Genomic DNA, 16,444 nt, shown 5'->3' on the forward strand with positions numbered 1-16,444 from the left:
CATAATTAGGTGGTGGTGGTTCTGTATGATTCATGTCTATTGTGAATAAATCAGTTCTACCTCACCCGAATGACTATCAGAACTCACATCCGTTTTGCTGTCCCTGTTCTAGTTTGCACATGGACTCCTGTCAATCCTACTATTAGAGAAAACAACTCCGTGAACGCTGTTGTCACGACGATCACCACCACCCCGGGGGTCACCCTGCAGCTCACTGAACCCATCAACAGCAACTTCTCTCTGAAAGGGAATGACGTGATCGCAAACATAGTTTTGGACCATGAGGTGGGTCATGGGTTGAAGACTGCTAGCCAACATCACAATATCCCTAAACCTCTATCTTGTTGTTTAATTTAGTTGTATTTATTGTCTTAACTGTGGCTTTTTGAAATGCAGGCAATTGTGTGGTAAAGTGTACAACAGACACTTCAATGTGTTTATTGTATTTTACAGGAAACTCAAATCCAAAGAGTTGGAATTCTATGCAGACTGGATGAAACGCCAGTAAGCATTTATAAAAATCTCCGTTGCATTTCCTAGTTGAAACATTCAATCACACACAGACTAAGAACCAACACTGTAATAATAATAATAAACTTGTATGATGTCTCCACCTTTCAGTTGGTCAAAGACATGATCATACTTATTGAAGGTATAAATGATAATCCACCGGTCTTTGCACAAAGCCAGTACTCTCTGAGTGTCGAAGAGGTGAGTGAAGAGATCCTTTGTCTGATTCTGTGGAGAAGCTGAATCATAACACAGCAACAGGAAAATATAAAACCATATATTTTGTAAAACCCCTTACAGCTGCTACCTATTGACACGTCTGTTGGTACGTTTCCTGCCACCGACAGAGATGGTGATCGCCTTTATTACACCCTGGATCCAGACACAGTAAGAATCTCACTCTTAGTGTGTATTGATTTGAGATGAGTTTTTTTCAATTCTCATCTTTCTTTTCCCAAATTGTTTGTTCTCACAGACTGGCTTTAAACTGCAAGGAAGCAACACTCCTAATATTTTGGTGCAGAGTGTTTTAGACTATGATACCATCAAAAGTGTGTCGCTGACACTGTATGCTCAGGTGAGTTTAGTCTCTTTACAGCTTCCAGATTTATATTGAAGTAAGTGTTTTTTGCTTTAGAATTGTTTTTACATTTGTATGCTGAGGATATTATTTTTATCTGTGTGCATTGTAGTTCCACATTTCTGACTAGTGTAAAATTTAGGTTGAACTTCTGCCTGGATTCTGGAAAGGATCAAGTGTGTTTTATGGGGCAGTGATAACAGCAGAGCAGTGACTGACGTACTTTACGAACACTGGCTGTTTGTGTTTCCAGGACACTCCACCAGGGGGGGCCCCAGGGGGCGGACCATCATACACAGCCTCAGCCTCCATCCTGGTCACCATCCAAGACGTTGACAACCGTCCTCCCTGGTTCCAGCCCTGCACCCTCACCGTCGTGGGCACAGCCAAGATCTGCGTCAGCCACGGATACTCTGGCCAGGTCAACCTCACAGTCCAGGAGGTAGGCTCCAGGCAAGGCCCCAGTCAGGCCCCAGTCAGGCCCCAGTCAGGCCCCAGGGAGGCCCCAGTCAGGCCCCAGTCAGGCCCCAGTCAGGCCCCAGGGAGGCCCCAGTCAGGCCCCAGGGAGGCCCCAGGGAGACTCCAGTCAGGCTCCAGTCAGGCCCCAGTCAGGCCCCAGTCAAGGCCCCAGGGAGGCCCCAGGGAGACTCCAGTCAGGCTCCAGTCAGGCCCCAGTCAGGCCCCAGTCAAGGCCCCAGTCAGGCCCCAGGGAGGCCCCAGTCAAGGCCCCAGGCAAGGCCCCAGGGAGGCCCCAGTCAAGGCCCCAGGCAAGGCCCCAGGGAGGCCCCAGTCAGGCCCCAGTCAGGCCCCATTCAGGCCCCAGGGAGGCCCCAGTCAGGCACCAGGGAGGCCCCAGTCAGGCCCCAGTCAGGCCCCAGGGAGGCCCAAGGGAGACTCCAGGCAAGGCCCCAGTCAAGGCCCCAGGGAGGCCCCAGTCAGGCCCCAGTCAGGCCCCAGGGAGGCCCCAGTCAAGGCCCCAGTCAGGCCCCAGGGAGGCCCCAGGGAGGCCCCAGTCAGGCCCCAGTCAGGCCCCAGTCAGGCCCCAGGCAAGGCCCCAGTCAAGGCCCCAGTCAGGCCCCAGGGAGGCCCCAGGCAAGGCCCCAGTCAGGCCCCAGGGAGGCCCCAGTCAGGCCCCAGGGAGGCCCCAGGCAAGGCCCCAGTCAGGCCCCAGTCAGGCCCCAGTCAGGCCCCAGTCAGGCCCAGTCAGGCCCCAGGGAGGCCCCAGGCAAGGCCCCAGTCAGGCCCCAGTCAGGCCCCAGTCAGGCCCCAGGGAGGCCCCAGTCAGGCCCCAGGGAGGCCCCAGTCAAGGCCCCAGGCAAGGCCCCAGTCAAGGCCCCAGTCAGGCCCCAGGGAGGCCCCAGTCAAGGCCCCAGGCAAGGCCCCAGGGAGGCCCCAGTCAAGGCCCCAGGCAAGGCCCCAGGGAGGCCCCAGTCAGGCCCCAGTCAGGCCCCATTCAGGCCCCAGGGAGGCCCCAGTCAGGCACCAGGGAGGCCCCAGTCAGGCCCCAGTCAGGTCCCAGGGAGGCCCCAGGCAAGGCCCCAGGGAGGCCCCAGTCAGGCCCCAGTCAGGCCCCAGGCAAGGCCCCAGGCAAGGCCCCAGTCAAGGCCCCAGTCAGGCCCCAGGCAAGGTCCCAGTCAAGGCCCCAGTCAGGCCCCAGTCAGGCCCCAGGGAGGCCCCAGGGAGGCCCCAGTCAGGCCCCAGTCAGGCCCCAGGGAGGCCCCAGTCAGGCCCCAGTCAGGCCCCAGTCAGGCCCCAGGGAGGCCCCAGTCAAGGCCCCAGTCAGGCCCCAGGGAGGCCCCAGGGAGGCCCCAGTCAGGCCCCAGTCAGGCCCCAGTCAGGCCCCAGGCAAGGCCCCAGTCAAGGCCCCAGTCAGGCCCCAGGGAGGCCCCAGGCAAGGCCCCAGTCAGGCCCCAGGGAGGCCCCAGTCAGGCCCCAGGGAGGCCCCAGGCAAGGCCCCAGTCAGGCCCCAGTCAGGCCCCAGTCAGGCCCCAGGGGAGGCCCTCTGTCTTTATCTCTCTCTCTTTGTAGATATATTTTTGTCTTTTTTGGACAGAAACAGTTAGATGTAGACAAGAGGGGGAGAGAGGGGAAGACATGCAGTAATGACCCAAGCCGGAATCGAACCGCTGCGTGGCTCATCCCGTATAGTAGGCGCCCTCTTTCAAGGGAACACTAAATCGGCCGCGTCCACTCACACATCCAGCAGCAACTTGTCTCTGCAACCCCTCCAGACATCTGGAGAAATGTTTCGCCAAAACTAAAGTGCTTGAAACTGCTGCAGTCCACAGGGAAGTATTTACTGAGTCTATAATCTCTGCATGTTGATTGGATGTTTGTCTGGGGTATGTTGCAGGTTGGTGCGTTGTCCTTACAACCAGGACCAGTGTATGCCATTGATGGAGACTCTGGTCTAAACGTGGAGATTACATATAGTTTTCTAAGTGGTAAGTATACACAGCTTAAAATACCATGCAATTTACAGCAACAACAGCATTTAGTTCTAATGTCATGCTGCTTATTTGTCTTATTTTGTCCTTAAAGGGAACGCGGCAGGCACATTTGAAATCAATGCCAACACGGGGAACATCACGATGACAAAGCCAGTGGACGTACCTGGCCCTCTGGTTCTAACAGTCCTGGTAACAGATGTTTCATTTGCTTAGTTCAAACACCGCCCAGCTTCTAGTCAACAGTGTATAATATCCAATTACACCAGATGCTTTCAATGATCTTCATTTAATTTTTTATCAGGCCACGCAGAAAGTGGACAGCGATAAGTTTGCGACCGCCACAGTTACCCTGGAAGTTGTGAAGAAGTCTTTAAACCCGCCTCAGTTCACCCAGCCAGAGTATGAGGGTTTCATCTCAGCGGACGCCGGCCAGGGCAGCATGGTCCTGGAAGGGAAGGGCTCCACCACGCCGCTCAGAGTCCTGGCCACCGACAAGGACTATGCAGATGTGGGCTGGTTCCTCTCTCCCCGGGGTCTAGGCTTGTTCAAACATTTACAAACTTGTGCAGGCTGGTTGGCAGCCGTTTTAATAACCCAGTCTCTTGTCACACAGGGAGTGAACCCAGATGTGAGGTATGAAGTTCTCGGGACAACAGACTTCTCTGTCACTCCGCAGGGCTACGTCCTGTTGGCCAAAGACCTCAGTCCAGGAACTGTGACCATAGAAGTAAAGCGTTAAGGAGTCTAACAGTTTCATCAGACTGAAGTGTGTCAGTCATGCCAAATGTCTGATTCATGCCAATCAACCCTTGTGTGAACCTTTCTTTTTTTCTTCTCAAGTTAAAAGCTGTTGACTCATCAAATGAAGAATCAAGCACAGCGCCATTAGTCGTAGAGGTTACTCCAGGTGAGAGAAAACGAATGTCCTGACATAGTTACAGAGCCATGTTGATTGAAAACCACCCTTGCTTTCGTCTGCATGCACACGTTTCCATCTACGCCGGTAGCTCTGCCTTGCCTTGCTTCTGGGGTGTGTAGGGATGTGTGAGAGCATGTTCGCTTGCCTGCTGAATGCGGGTGTCCCTGCTTTCCCTGCAGGAATTCCAACCACAACCATGGCAACCACATCCTCCACAGACATGATGCCCACGTCCGTAGACGTGACCAGTGACACCACACATGCACCTAACCAGTCCACCTCTAACCCCAGCATGACCTCTCAAGACATTCGCACCTCCACCTTATCAGCTCGTACAGAGAGTGCTACAGGTAGAACCACTCCTTCCTTCTCACCGAATCTGTCCCCATGACAACAATCTTGGATAACGATGATCCCTTTTTATACAGGGTGACAATAAAAACACACACACAGAGACACACACACACTCAGAAATCTATCTGGTGGCTTGTTGCTCACTAACACTGAAATGTGACTCAATCTTTCATGGTCAAAATCGATCTCACACAATCATATTGCTTTAGACTGCCCTCAATCAGACTGCACAATCAACCACACCTAGCCCAAGTTCAATCGGTTTCTGCTTCAAATTCAGTCTGCTCCAATTTCTCCCATGACCTTTGACCCCCACAGGGGGTGCTCTGGGGCCGGGGGGAGATGGGTACAGCGTGGTGGACATGGCAGCACTGGGGGTCAGTCTCGCCGTCCTCCTGGTCGTCTGCATGGTGGTCATCGGACTCCTCGTCTTCCACCTCCAGAAGGGAAAAGCAGCCTGGAGGAAACTGTCTGAAGCCAGCATCTTCCGCAGCTCTGTGAATATCTTTATGAATAGAGAAAATACTTACTTAGTAAAAAATATGCTTTTCCATTGATTGCGATTTGAATTGACAGTATTTGTAACTATGGAGTTGACAGGCTAATAGGTGGAGATAAGAAATATGTTTGTAAACCCTGACGTCTGCATCAAATCATTCATTATCACGACACTAAAATTTTAGGTCTAGGTTACCTTCAGTCTCGCCTCCTTCTCGATGATCCCCATCTTCATGTTTGTCCCCTTATGCAGCTGGTAGGGGGCTCTGGCGGGGCCAAGGAGGGGGTGCAGTACACCAACGAGGGCTTCCACAAGGACGATGACGCCAGCAGCACCGGCTCCCACGTCCCAGACGAGGTGGACGTGGGGCGGGGGAGCGTCCCGGGGGCCAGGGCGGTGGAGCTGCCCAAGGAGGAGGTGGTCCTGAGGGCCTCAGCTCCGCTGCACGCCCTGCTCCCTGACAGCAGCAGCCTGGACGGATCAGACCGGGCGGACAGCGAGAGGGAGGTCAAGCCCATCCTCACCAAGGAGCGCAGGGTGGAGGAGGGGTACAAGTCTGTCTGGTTCAAAGAGGACATCGACCCCAACGCCAAGGAGGAAGTGGTCATCATCCCTGACAACGGAGAGCGGGAGGGGGATGAGGAGGAGTCTCTGGGAAGTGGGGCGGAGGAAGATGATTTGCCACGCTCGACTCCGAAGGTGTTCTTTACCAACGCTGATGTGGATAGTGGACTTGAGGGTCAAAGTAACCAGGAGTCCGATGATGATGATGATGAGAGTCAAACAGCTGACCTCTAAGGAGGAAGAGATTCTGTCTCTCCGAGAGAATTGACTGGTAAAGTTGCTCAAGTTCATTCTCACTTGAAACATCACAGAAATCAAGGGTCGTATTTTCATTAACGACACGTGATTAGATGTTGACCTCTGCCAGTATAAATTACTTGCATTGATTTGATTAGTTGCAGTTAGGGCTTACATCAAGTTAAAGCTGGCTAGCTTTTGACCAAGGACAATCTTAGTATTTATCAAGTCTCTTAAACTTGGCAGAGCAGTTATCAAAAGTGTCAGTTACTATTGTTTGTCTAACAAACCTTAGTTGTTCTTACCAAGCTTAGCTGCTTCATCTTCTAAATGTATTTTTGTTTATGCCGCTTAATATGTTGCTATATGAAAATGGAGGTGTAGTTTAATACGTTTCTATTACATAATTTATTGGATGCCTACTTTTATTACTAGTTTTATCTTTGTAAATATGTAACAATAATGTAAGTCTAATCTATAACACACATTCTGAGTAAAAAGTTTCTAACATAGTATTCATGTTACCAGTCTCAAAGGAGACTAGTAGCTAGTTAAATAACTAACAACAGAAAGCAGCAAGTCGCCCATTGTTACTGCTTGTTTATGATACGGTTCTCGATACCAACAGTGGAGGCTGTAAAACTTAATACACCGATGACCACAACTGCACGTTGTACTTTAATCAAATAATCCATGCACAATAATCATAAAATCTTTGTGAGTGGTTCAGCCTCCCTAATGCTAGATCTACAACACCTAACCTAACTTTGATCCTATTTCTTAATAAAAGCTAAGCATTTACGAGTCTAACAACAGAATTTTTATTTAGCAGAATGTGTATATTTCCCTCCCAGTAGTTTGTGGCTGAGGCCACAGTGCAGTGTGCAGACAGGATCTGCAGAGGAAACTAACATTTCCCCATAGCAACAGCGTAATCATAACACATGCTGCACAAGTTACGTTCCACCCATCAGATCCGACCATGGAGACAACATGGAGGATACAGCGAGGCCAGAAAAACAGGAAGTCTCATGTTTTGAGGAGATTCACAATCTAAAAGAGATTATGAGGTGTTTTATTTTTAAAGATCATTGAAATGCTCTATTGATAAATCATTTCAGAGCATGTGTGATTGTTGGTATTTGTAAATTTTTTTTAGTAATTATTGGGATATGTGACTATACTTTAGAAACAATAAGTTGACAAAATACAAATAAAAAAACGTTATGTTTGGCAAAGTTTCAGCCCCTATAACGGTCCTTTCATCATGACATGTAATGTTGGGTCAGTGAGTGGTTGATAAGCATGAGAATACCATAGTTCTGAGTGGACTCTGCATCGTGATCCAATGCTCCCCTCCCCTGGTCAGTGTGGAAACACTGCGCCAGCACCTTCTACAGTGGAACTGCCTTTTAATCACTACAGTATGGGAACTTTATACCAAATTCAACACTGAATTTTATTTCCATAAATCCTTTAAGAAAGTCCTGTATAAACTCACACCATCATGCTCTCAGTCCATCAATCTATCACTCCATCAATCTATCACTCTATCACTGCGTCATGCTGTCACATGACTCCATCTCTCCAGCCTCCCTCCCCCAGCGTGGCGCCCCCTGGTGCGAGGAACAGGCCGTCCACACAGAGGACGTGAGGCTGCAGCAGGCGCAGGATGGGGCTGGGTGGAGCTCCAGCCAGGGAGAAAGCCTCGTCCACCAGCACGCCCCAGCCCCGCAGGGTCCGCAGGGCCCGGGCACACACGTCTCTGGAGCCCCACACCGTCACCAGGCCAGCCCGCAGGGGGCTGCCCACCAGCCCAAACCTGCTCCTCATCTCACCCATCTGCACGGCAAACTCCTTCACCGAGTCCTGAGGAGAGATGACAGGGTATTGTGAGGGGGCTGGGGGAACCAGGGACGGGGTGATGCGTTCGTAACACGACCAATCAGAGAACACAACCAATCAGAAAACACGACCAATCAGAAAACACCAGTGATTAATGTTGTGCGCTAGAGCATTAGCTGTGTGTCAGGTTGATCACTACCTTGGCAGCTTTGAGAGACTGCAGCTGGGGCTCAGTGAAGCCCTGCCCTCTCAGGCTGGACAGGTCGTCCTGGGAGAAGCCGATGGCGTCGCCTGAGAACACGACTTTGAGCTCCTTCCAGTCCTGCTGCTCCCAGTCCTGCTGAGGGAACAGAAGTGCAGAGGGGATACCTACAATGGCAGAAACATGAACAAAATGATATGGTGACACAAATTTAGGACGATTCTTTATTCCGAGCGACAAAGCTATACATTTGTGTCAAGTCAATCCAAAACAACGAAACAATACCTTGTTGTGAAGCCGAGAAGACATCATTTCTGTCCGTTGACAAGAACAGCTTTGCGTCACTTGATTGTAAACTCTCTATGTTGTCATCCTTGTTACAAAAGCAAAACCTGCCGATAGCAAGACCTGCACCAAGGTAATACAGACACCATCAACCATAACATACAGCAAGACCTGCACCAAAGTAATACAGACACCATCAACCATAACATACAGCAAGACCTGCACCAAGGTAATACAGACACCATCAACCATAACATACAGCAAGACCTGCACCAAGGTAATACAGACACCATCAACCATAACATACAGCAAGACCTGCACCAAGGTAATACAGACACCATCAACCATAACATACAGCAAGACCTGCACCAAGGTAATACAGACACCATCAACCATAACATACAGCAAGACCTGCACCAAGGTAATACAGACACCATCAACCATAACATGCAGCAAGACCTGCACCAAGGTAATACAGACACCATCAACCATAACATACAGCAAGACCTGCACCAAGGTAATACAGACACCATCAACCATAACATACAGCAAGACCTGCAGCAAGGTAATACAGACACCAACCATAACATACTAAAGTCCCAGACTGCAAGGTAATAAAGACACCATCAACCGTAAGATACTGAAGTCCAAGGTAATACAGACATCATCAACCATAAGATACTTAAGTCCCAGACTACTTCATGTAAGTTGGGCAATCCAAAGCGTTTGATTGTATATTTCTAAAGCCCATATATTGAGTTTGATATGTGTACTGTTATCACTGTAAAGAAAAAAAGTCTGACTTTCAAATTGGAAGTACCATAATGCTTGACACTGGCAATGATCTTTGAGTTGGTGTCCTTGCTGTCATTAGATAGCAGGATCACATCAAACAGCAAAGTTTCCGCTGGATTTTTGTCCAACAGTTTTTTGTTCACTTGCTGCACTGCCTAACAGGGAAATACAAATATTCAAATTCAGTTGCTTACTCGACTAGATGTCTGACATAGTTAATAGTTAATACATTAACCACAAAAGGCAATTTTCTGCAAGAACCACTGTTGCACCTAAAGCTGTGACCCATCAGAAACAGTGACCGCAGCTGCACATCGTCTTCAGGTGCGTGTACAATGTTTTTAAGTTTAACTCCTTTATTAAGCAGTTAGAGTGGGTTCACATATTCTGACAACTTACCCAATGTGCTGGTCCATTACATATTAAGTTCTTTCTTTTCTTTACGGTAGAATATTATTATTTAAAGTTTTAAATGTAGGTCTTGTGTAAGGTTTTAGGAAGGTTATTACAAATGTAACTCGTGCATGCGGTCACACAGAAATACATGTTTAGAAACATTTCAGAGAACATTTACCTAAATATATTTCATTTACTTTCAAACATGATACTACCGCGAATAATCATGCGGTCACAGTTTCTGATGGATCACATATTTCGGTACACCTCCTGCACCAATGTAACCCAATGGGCGGGTGCGTCTTGAATCCTGTAGCTGAATTGTATTGTTTTGGTATCGATACCCAATTACCTCGATGAACGAGAACGCTGGCCCTTTTTTCAAAAGGTCTGGTAAACCTGGGTCTGGTTCCGTCTCTGAGTCAAAGACAGCTTGGGATGACACTGCAACAACAACGGCTTGAGATGACCTCTGCAGAAGAACGAAAAATGTAACAACTAACAAAACTCTCAAGTTCAAGTTCAAGTGAGCCTATCAATGCATACTTCATTTTAGTCTTACCTGTTCAACATCGGTATTGCACACAATTGAACACATTGTTATGGATAAACATGTAAGTTGCAGAAGGATTTATTTGTCTTTATTTATACTTCCTTTGAAGTGGATTTTTTCAGATGTGTGAGGATCGCCTCTGACTATAATTTGAGTTCGTATAGCCTATCTACAATATGCGTAAAGTCTGGGCTTTTGAGTGTCTTTCGCAAACGTAATGTTGACAAACAAAACACAAACATTTAGCAAGAACGGTTATCCCTAAACTTGATCACTAAAGTTGCACTTAAAACTAGCGAAGTGCAGATGTCAAATCCGTGAGCTGCTGTGCCGTTTGATTATTATCTTTTCCGTACTGTACTCTTGACTATCAAAGCCACAGAAATACTGCCTCCCACTGAACAGGAGTAGTATCGTGCGCAAAATATTGACTTAAAAATGTCTTAAATATTTTATCCAACATACCAATGATTACGATAATGATTAGTCTAAATTCAGCTGGGGTCATTAATGAAAATGATTAGCCTTTATTTTGCCATGTAAACTGGTCTCCATAAGATTGCAGCACATGTAATTGGCTGAAGGGGAACATCATTTTACATAGGGATGTAACTAAACCGGTTCTATTGTGTAATTTCTGAATAAATTAAATAGTCGTATGTTTCTGAGACGAGAGTTAGCCACACCAGGATGATGTATAATACAGTAGCTGACACACAAACAGGTGTTTGTTTAAGATCCTCAGGAGGTGTATTTGTGCATTCCAGTGTGCACAGGTGAAAGCACACACATCTTATAACCTCCTTGTCACACACACGCACACAAGAACTCTTACAGAATGTGTCATTGTGTGTACTTGAGGTGTGGTGCTCTGAGTTAGCATTCAGAGGACATGCAAGACTGTGGGCCTTTCAAGACAGACCAGGTCACAGAAACCCACTAGACCATGTACGGTCCTCGACATGGATTAAGAAATAGCAAATGATTGGAAATAACAAATGATTGGAAAATACTTTAAGCAAATCAAGAAAGAAGGTTTTCTGATACAGGATATTGTAGTCAGGTATGAATCCATTTCTCTACTGTTTTCTCTGCCATCGCTTACTTCTCTCTGTTACAGAACCTGTTCACTCTGTGATTAAACTGCACATTCAGAAGTACACTATGTTGTATTAGTAGTCATTCTGATTCTTTACAGTGTTCCTGTGTAGTGTTCAATCCAGAAGGCCTCATGACACATATTTACAAGAGCACAATGACACACAATCCTCAGTTTTCTTGAAACCCCACAAACAAACTGAAGGGCCAGTTGTACACTACGAACAAGGAGCATCAAATAACATGACCTGTCAGATAGATGTTTAGTAGCTGTCTGGATATTGCCACCAGACAGTTTCCTCTTAATGATCAAACAAAGCAGTATGTTTAAGGGCCGACCCAGCTACTTAGAGGGGGAAGGAACTTCCTTCCGTGAGTTGTTGTTATCCTGTAGAACTCCCGCTATCCAGATCATTTCAAGGGTAAAGAACTAATTCAACACAGTCGTCAAGTAAGGATACCATCCGGACTACACTTGTAACCTAACAGTGAGTGTTGCTCTCTGTGCTAGATAACATAGTTTTAGAAGTCTTTATTCTCACTTTTGAACGTTTTATAGTTCCTACAATCCATGATTTACCTTTTTGAGTACATTGTTGATAAAAGATAAGGGCACATTTTTAGGCAAGCTTTCATCTTTCAAATAACACTTTTCATATAATCTTTTACTCTTATACTCACTTTAGCTACTAAAAACCCTTCCAGGGCATCAGGGTCAGTGTATAGTTGAACTCTGTTTGTGAGTCCCAAGCTTTCAATGTTGACACATCCATACGTTAGTAAACTCTAACTCGACATGGTCTGCTTCCTACAGCTTGTATTTTACAGCCTATAATCTTAAAACAATCTTTTTTTTCTGTTTCTTAACCGTAGAAAACAGTTTGATCTGTGGATGAATCATGCTCTCAGTTGTAAGGTGCTATACCTGTCAGCACACCCTCAGGTTGTTTGCCATTGGCGGAGGCCTGTCTCTGCTAAGGCATGAACAGGTTTGCAGTGTGCGTGTGGAGTGAGGAATGGATGAAGTGGACGTCAGATTGATAAAGAGATAGCTTGTCTGGTGGCTACTCTAATCCAACTCTGAAACATGAAACATCTGTGAGGCTTTAAATGAGAACGCGAGTGGGTTTGGGTGGGCGCTCCTTCGCCAGCAGAGGGCGCTGCGGTTCAGGCCACAGTCAGCAGAGTGACGATGGTGCGAGGGTCATCCGTCAAGACAGGAACCAAGAGCCCTGAGGACTGAGCTAGAGGCTTCTCCTCAGCACTGTGTTTCTGATATTCTGCTCTCACTGCTTTAGGTATCTGCTACCTCATCTCATTCACCATGCCCCCCCAGTCCCACCCAACTAACGCCAGAATCCCCACAACCACAGCCTCCTACTCTAACAGCACCTCTGCTCCCTACTCCATCATCCCTGACTTCATTTCTCAACTCCTGGACAAAATCCCTTGTGAGTACACCAGCATCCTCTTACTGACCTCGCTAAACCCTCTGGCCTGGGTTCTGCCTCCGTCTGCCTCTACTACATTCATCTGCCTCTGTCTGCCTCTCTCTACCTTCATCTGCCTCCTTTCTGCCTCCACCTGCCTCTTACCGCCCTGGTACTTTGTCTGGGATGGAACACTGTATGGGCACCTGTTCCATCCCATCAGATCTAATTCCACGTCAAGCGCACATTTCTTCCCTCTCAATTTTCACTTGTTACAAGTTTATCTCTGCTTAATCCTACCGGCTTTTCTGCTGCCTCATGCTTGTCGTGCGTGTCATAGCGAGACACTTCTGTGCTGGATCTCAGGTCGGTAGTGAGGCACAAGTCTTTTTTTGAAACTCTGCTTGTTCTTGACTCTCTCTGTCTCCGTCGCAGTGCCAAGATGGGCGATCTATACAATCGCTGCTGTGATCCTCTTCTTGTTTCTGGTCTGTATTTTGTGTATCTGTGCCAAATGCTGCTGCAAGAGTAAGAGGAAACAAAAGAAGAAAGACAATATGGATCTGAAAGGCCTGAAGGAAACCTCAACTTCTGCACTGGTGAGTGAGTTACGTTCTCTATGTGCAAGAACGTTCTACGGGTTTTGTCGTGTTGTAAGAGTAGTCTAGAAACTGTATGAATTGTTTGGTTGGGGATCTGCGTGGAGTGAGTGTGATTGGCTGGTTACAGTAGTAACTCCTGTTGATCTGCGAGGAGTGAGTGTGATTGGCTGGTTAAAGTAGTAACTCCTGTTGATCTGCGAGGAGTGAGTGTGATTGGCTGGTTACAGTAGTAACTCCTGTTGATCTGCGAGGAGTGAGTGTGATTGGCTGGTTAAAGTAGTAACTCCTGTTGATCTGCGAGGAGTGAGTGTGATTGGCTGGTTACAGTAGTAACTCCTGTTGATCTGCGAGGAGTGAGTGTGATTGGCTGGTTACAGTAGTAACTCCTGTTGATCTGCGAGGAGTGAGTGTGATTGGCTGGTTACAGTAGTAACTCCTGTTGATCTGCGAGGAGTGAGTGTGATTGGCTGGTTACAGTAGTAACTCCTGTTAACGGGCAGGTCCAGCCTGGGGCAGATGAGGCGGTCTACGGATCGACCAAGGAACCAAGAGGACAGCTGCTCTACTCTCTGGAATACAACTCACCCCAATCAGAGGTCAGGGGTCACGGCTGGTGACACTGTGGTGGGGGGGGTTCATCACGCAACACAGGAGTGGCAAAAGAGTCACCGCTGTTCTATCAAATGTTGCATTTCTGTGTCTGGTTTCTCATGTGTTTGCTGGCCTGGAGCTCCATCTGAAGCTGCCTGGTTCTCTTGCAGCTCACTGTGGGGATAAAAGAAGCCAGAGGGTTGAAAGCCATGGACACGGGGGGAACTTCTGACCCTTATGTCAAGGTCTACATCAGCCCCTCCAAGTCTAAAACATGCGAGACCAGGGTCTTTAGGAAGACACTGAACCCAGTTTTCAATGAACTCTTTACATTTAAGGTACTGTTCAGTTCATTTAGTTGTGTTTTGATTCATCACATACATTGTACATAACATATAAATACTACTCAAATTGTTTAATGGACAAGACGAATTGTTAATTTTCTGTTTTGCTTGGTTTACTCAGTTTAATGTCCAGTTCATCTGTAATTACTGCTAATGTCAGACTCGTATTTAATGCTCAGGTCCCCATGTCAGAGCTTAATGAGTGCACAGCAGTCATGCAGGTCTTTGACTTCAACAAGTTCACCAAACACTGCATCATAGGGGAGATCCGGTTACAGCTCAACACCGTCGACTGGAATCACGTCATCGAGGAATGGAAAGATCTGATGGAGGCGTCCAAGTTTGATGTTCGAAACTTTATCTTTTCCTCAAAAGAATATCCTGCATTTTAACACTACACTTCCAAGATTTTCTGAGGCTGCCAATTGAAATTGTATTATAAACAAATCTAAGTAAGACTGTGGCTGCACGTTTTCTGCTGTCATCAATAACTGTAAGTCATAGACTATGCATGTGCATATGGATGGCTCTTCTGCTGTTATGATTACAGAACGAGAACCTGGGAGAGATATGTTTCTCCTTGCGCTACGTCCCAACTGCCAGCAAGCTAACTGTTGTCATCCTAGAGGCCAAAAACCTCAAGTCTATGGATCCAGGCGGGTCATCAGGTCAGTTCTTCTGTAGCCTGCCTCTTCCAGGCGGTTGCTTGGTGACACTGATGCCACAGAGGATGCTAGGCTCATAGATTGTTAAAAATAATTAAAGGAAATATCAATTAGCGTTCCTTTTAAATAACTGTTTATTTTTCTTATTCTGGGTATTGGCAAATCACTTGAATGACTCATTTAATAGGCCTATGGGCCTACTTGTTAAAGTGACCTGTCAAAACAACCTTCCCGTCTGTGTTTAGATCCTTACGTGAAAGTGCAACTCACTTTAGATAAGAAGAAGTGGAAGAGAAAGAAGACATCGGTGAAGAAGAACACTCTGAATCCCTACTTCAACGAGTCATTTAACTTTGAGGTTTCGTTTAATCAAATCAAAGTGAGTAGTACAGTAGGTTGGAGTGAACCCAAAATAGGTTCACGGACACACTGGTGCAAAATCTGCCAAATTCAGCATGAGAGTAACTGTCCTGTTCTCGGATGTTTGTCCAGAGGGTTCATCTGGTGATCGCCGTATGGGACTACGACAAGATGACGCGAAATGACGCTATCGGCAAGATCTTTCTGGGATGCGACGCGTCAGGGAACCAGCTGAGACACTGGGCAGACATGCTTTCCAACCCTCGCAGGCCAGTGGCTCAGTGGCACACGCTCCTGTCAGCCCAGCAGGTGGACAGCACCCTGGCTCTCAAACGCACCATCAAGATCCCGTTTACAGATAAGAGCTACTAGACAATGGTTACCGGTAGCCTACTATTTACGCTTACATACCATACTGACATGTCAATAATATATGCTTCCAGGTTAATTTCAAATGAGTTATTAACAAGCTGTTTTTGTATATTGGAAATGATTGAATTTAGTATACTTTTTCCATTTCCAACACTTTTTTATAGTCCTTTATACTGAATACTGCTTTAATTGTACAGACACTGAATTAGAATGCTCCTGAATGAAGACATTCCGTACCAATTTCCATGCATTAACCTTCCCTTTCAAATTGGTGTTAGGAAGATGCCCTTTCTGCACTTTTATAACACTGCCCCTAAAGATTTGAAATAAATTAGTCTGCAATTAATTGATTCTATTTGCACATTACCTGACCTATCTCAAGTGCTCGACACAGCAGCTTTCTGCTCCCCTGCGACAGCAGGAACACAGGGTACTCATAATAACCACCACAGCAGGAACACTGGGGAGTCATAATAACCACCACAGCAGGAACACAGGGGAGTCATAATAACCACAGCACGAACACAGGGGAGTCATAACCAGCACAGCAGTGTCAGCTAGACACACACAAGCCTGCACCTTGTTCACCTAAGTAGCATGGGTCCTCCTGGTACTGACAACAACAACAACAGGTTTCCCTACTTCAGCACCTAATCATCCTCATCAATACCTCCTCATTAGGATTCTGAGATCCTGAAAGGGCCCTATCTGGAAAGATGACTCTCAGGGGGTGCTGCTTACGTCAGCCTTATTAAATATACATTTTAGATGACATCCTACAAAAGGCTCATGT

The 16,444-nt window shown here is 47.1% G+C and overlaps 3 protein-coding genes across 8 annotated transcripts; 2 read left to right on the top strand and 1 right to left on the bottom strand.

Annotated features, from left to right (window-relative positions):
• Nucleotides 1-979: 979 nt before the first annotated feature.
• Nucleotides 980-6,144, top strand: cdhr5b (cadherin-related family member 5b; the record flags this gene model as incomplete). Its single annotated transcript, XM_047034098.1, has 9 exons — nt 980-1,087; nt 1,344-1,532; nt 3,444-3,534; nt 3,632-3,729; nt 3,842-4,048; nt 4,154-4,267; nt 4,381-4,447; nt 5,132-5,310; nt 5,565-6,144. Coding segments are annotated over 9 exons (1,599 nt in total), but the record flags the coding sequence as incomplete, so codon positions are not given.
• A 634-nt stretch (nt 6,145-6,778) lies between these two features.
• Nucleotides 6,779-10,685, bottom strand: LOC124476762 (cytosolic 5'-nucleotidase 1A). Its single transcript, XM_047034099.1, has 6 exons — nt 10,199-10,685; nt 9,989-10,108; nt 9,266-9,395; nt 8,446-8,568; nt 8,158-8,327; nt 6,779-7,982 (listed from the first exon to the last, which is right to left on the bottom strand). Exons 1-6 carry the CDS (start codon nt 10,232-10,234, stop codon nt 7,683-7,685), a joined length of 879 nt encoding a protein of 292 aa, XP_046890055.1. The 5' UTR covers nt 10,235-10,685; the 3' UTR covers nt 6,779-7,682.
• Nucleotides 8,899-15,955, top strand: syt8 (synaptotagmin VIII). Of its 6 annotated transcripts, none has more exons than XM_047034095.1 (9): nt 8,899-9,564; nt 12,586-12,738; nt 13,153-13,316; nt 13,820-13,915; nt 14,081-14,248; nt 14,434-14,601; nt 14,805-14,922; nt 15,165-15,298; nt 15,412-15,955. In XM_047034095.1, exons 2-9 carry the CDS (start codon nt 12,612-12,614, stop codon nt 15,649-15,651), a joined length of 1,215 nt encoding a protein of 404 aa, XP_046890051.1. In that variant the 5' UTR covers nt 8,899-9,564; nt 12,586-12,611; the 3' UTR covers nt 15,652-15,955. The 6 variants fall into 6 exon arrangements, with proteins under 6 accessions (XP_046890051.1, XP_046890052.1, XP_046890050.1 ...); XM_047034096.1 differs by lacking the exon at nt 8,899-9,564 and adding an exon at nt 10,112-10,127; XM_047034094.1 differs by lacking the exon at nt 8,899-9,564 and adding an exon at nt 10,144-10,162.
• Nucleotides 15,956-16,444: the final 489 nt, after the last annotated feature.

The sequence above is a fragment of the Hypomesus transpacificus genome, chromosome 14 (assembly GCF_021917145.1).
Source record: "Hypomesus transpacificus isolate Combined female chromosome 14, fHypTra1, whole genome shotgun sequence".
Taxonomy (NCBI): Eukaryota; Metazoa; Chordata; class Actinopteri; order Osmeriformes; family Osmeridae; genus Hypomesus; species Hypomesus transpacificus.

Coding starts and splice junctions, on each gene's coding strand:
- syt8 (XM_047034095.1), top strand. CDS start 12,612: ATGCCCCCCCAGTCCCACCCAACTAACGCCAGAATCCCCACAACCACA. Junction 13,317..13,819: donor AAACCTCAACTTCTGCACTG/GTGAGTGAGTTA, acceptor GTTAACGGGCAG/GTCCAGCCTGGGGCAGATGA. Junction 14,249..14,433: donor ATGAACTCTTTACATTTAAG/GTACTGTTCAGT, acceptor TTTAATGCTCAG/GTCCCCATGTCAGAGCTTAA.
- LOC124476762 (XM_047034099.1), bottom strand. CDS start 10,234: ATGTGTTCAATTGTGTGCAATACCGATGTTGAACAG. Junction 10,109..10,198: donor GCAATACCGATGTTGAACAG/GTAAGACTAAAA, acceptor GTTCTTCTGCAG/AGGTCATCTCAAGCCGTTGT. Junction 8,328..8,445: donor CTTCTCGGCTTCACAACAAG/GTATTGTTTCGT, acceptor CTGCCATTGTAG/GTATCCCCTCTGCACTTCTG.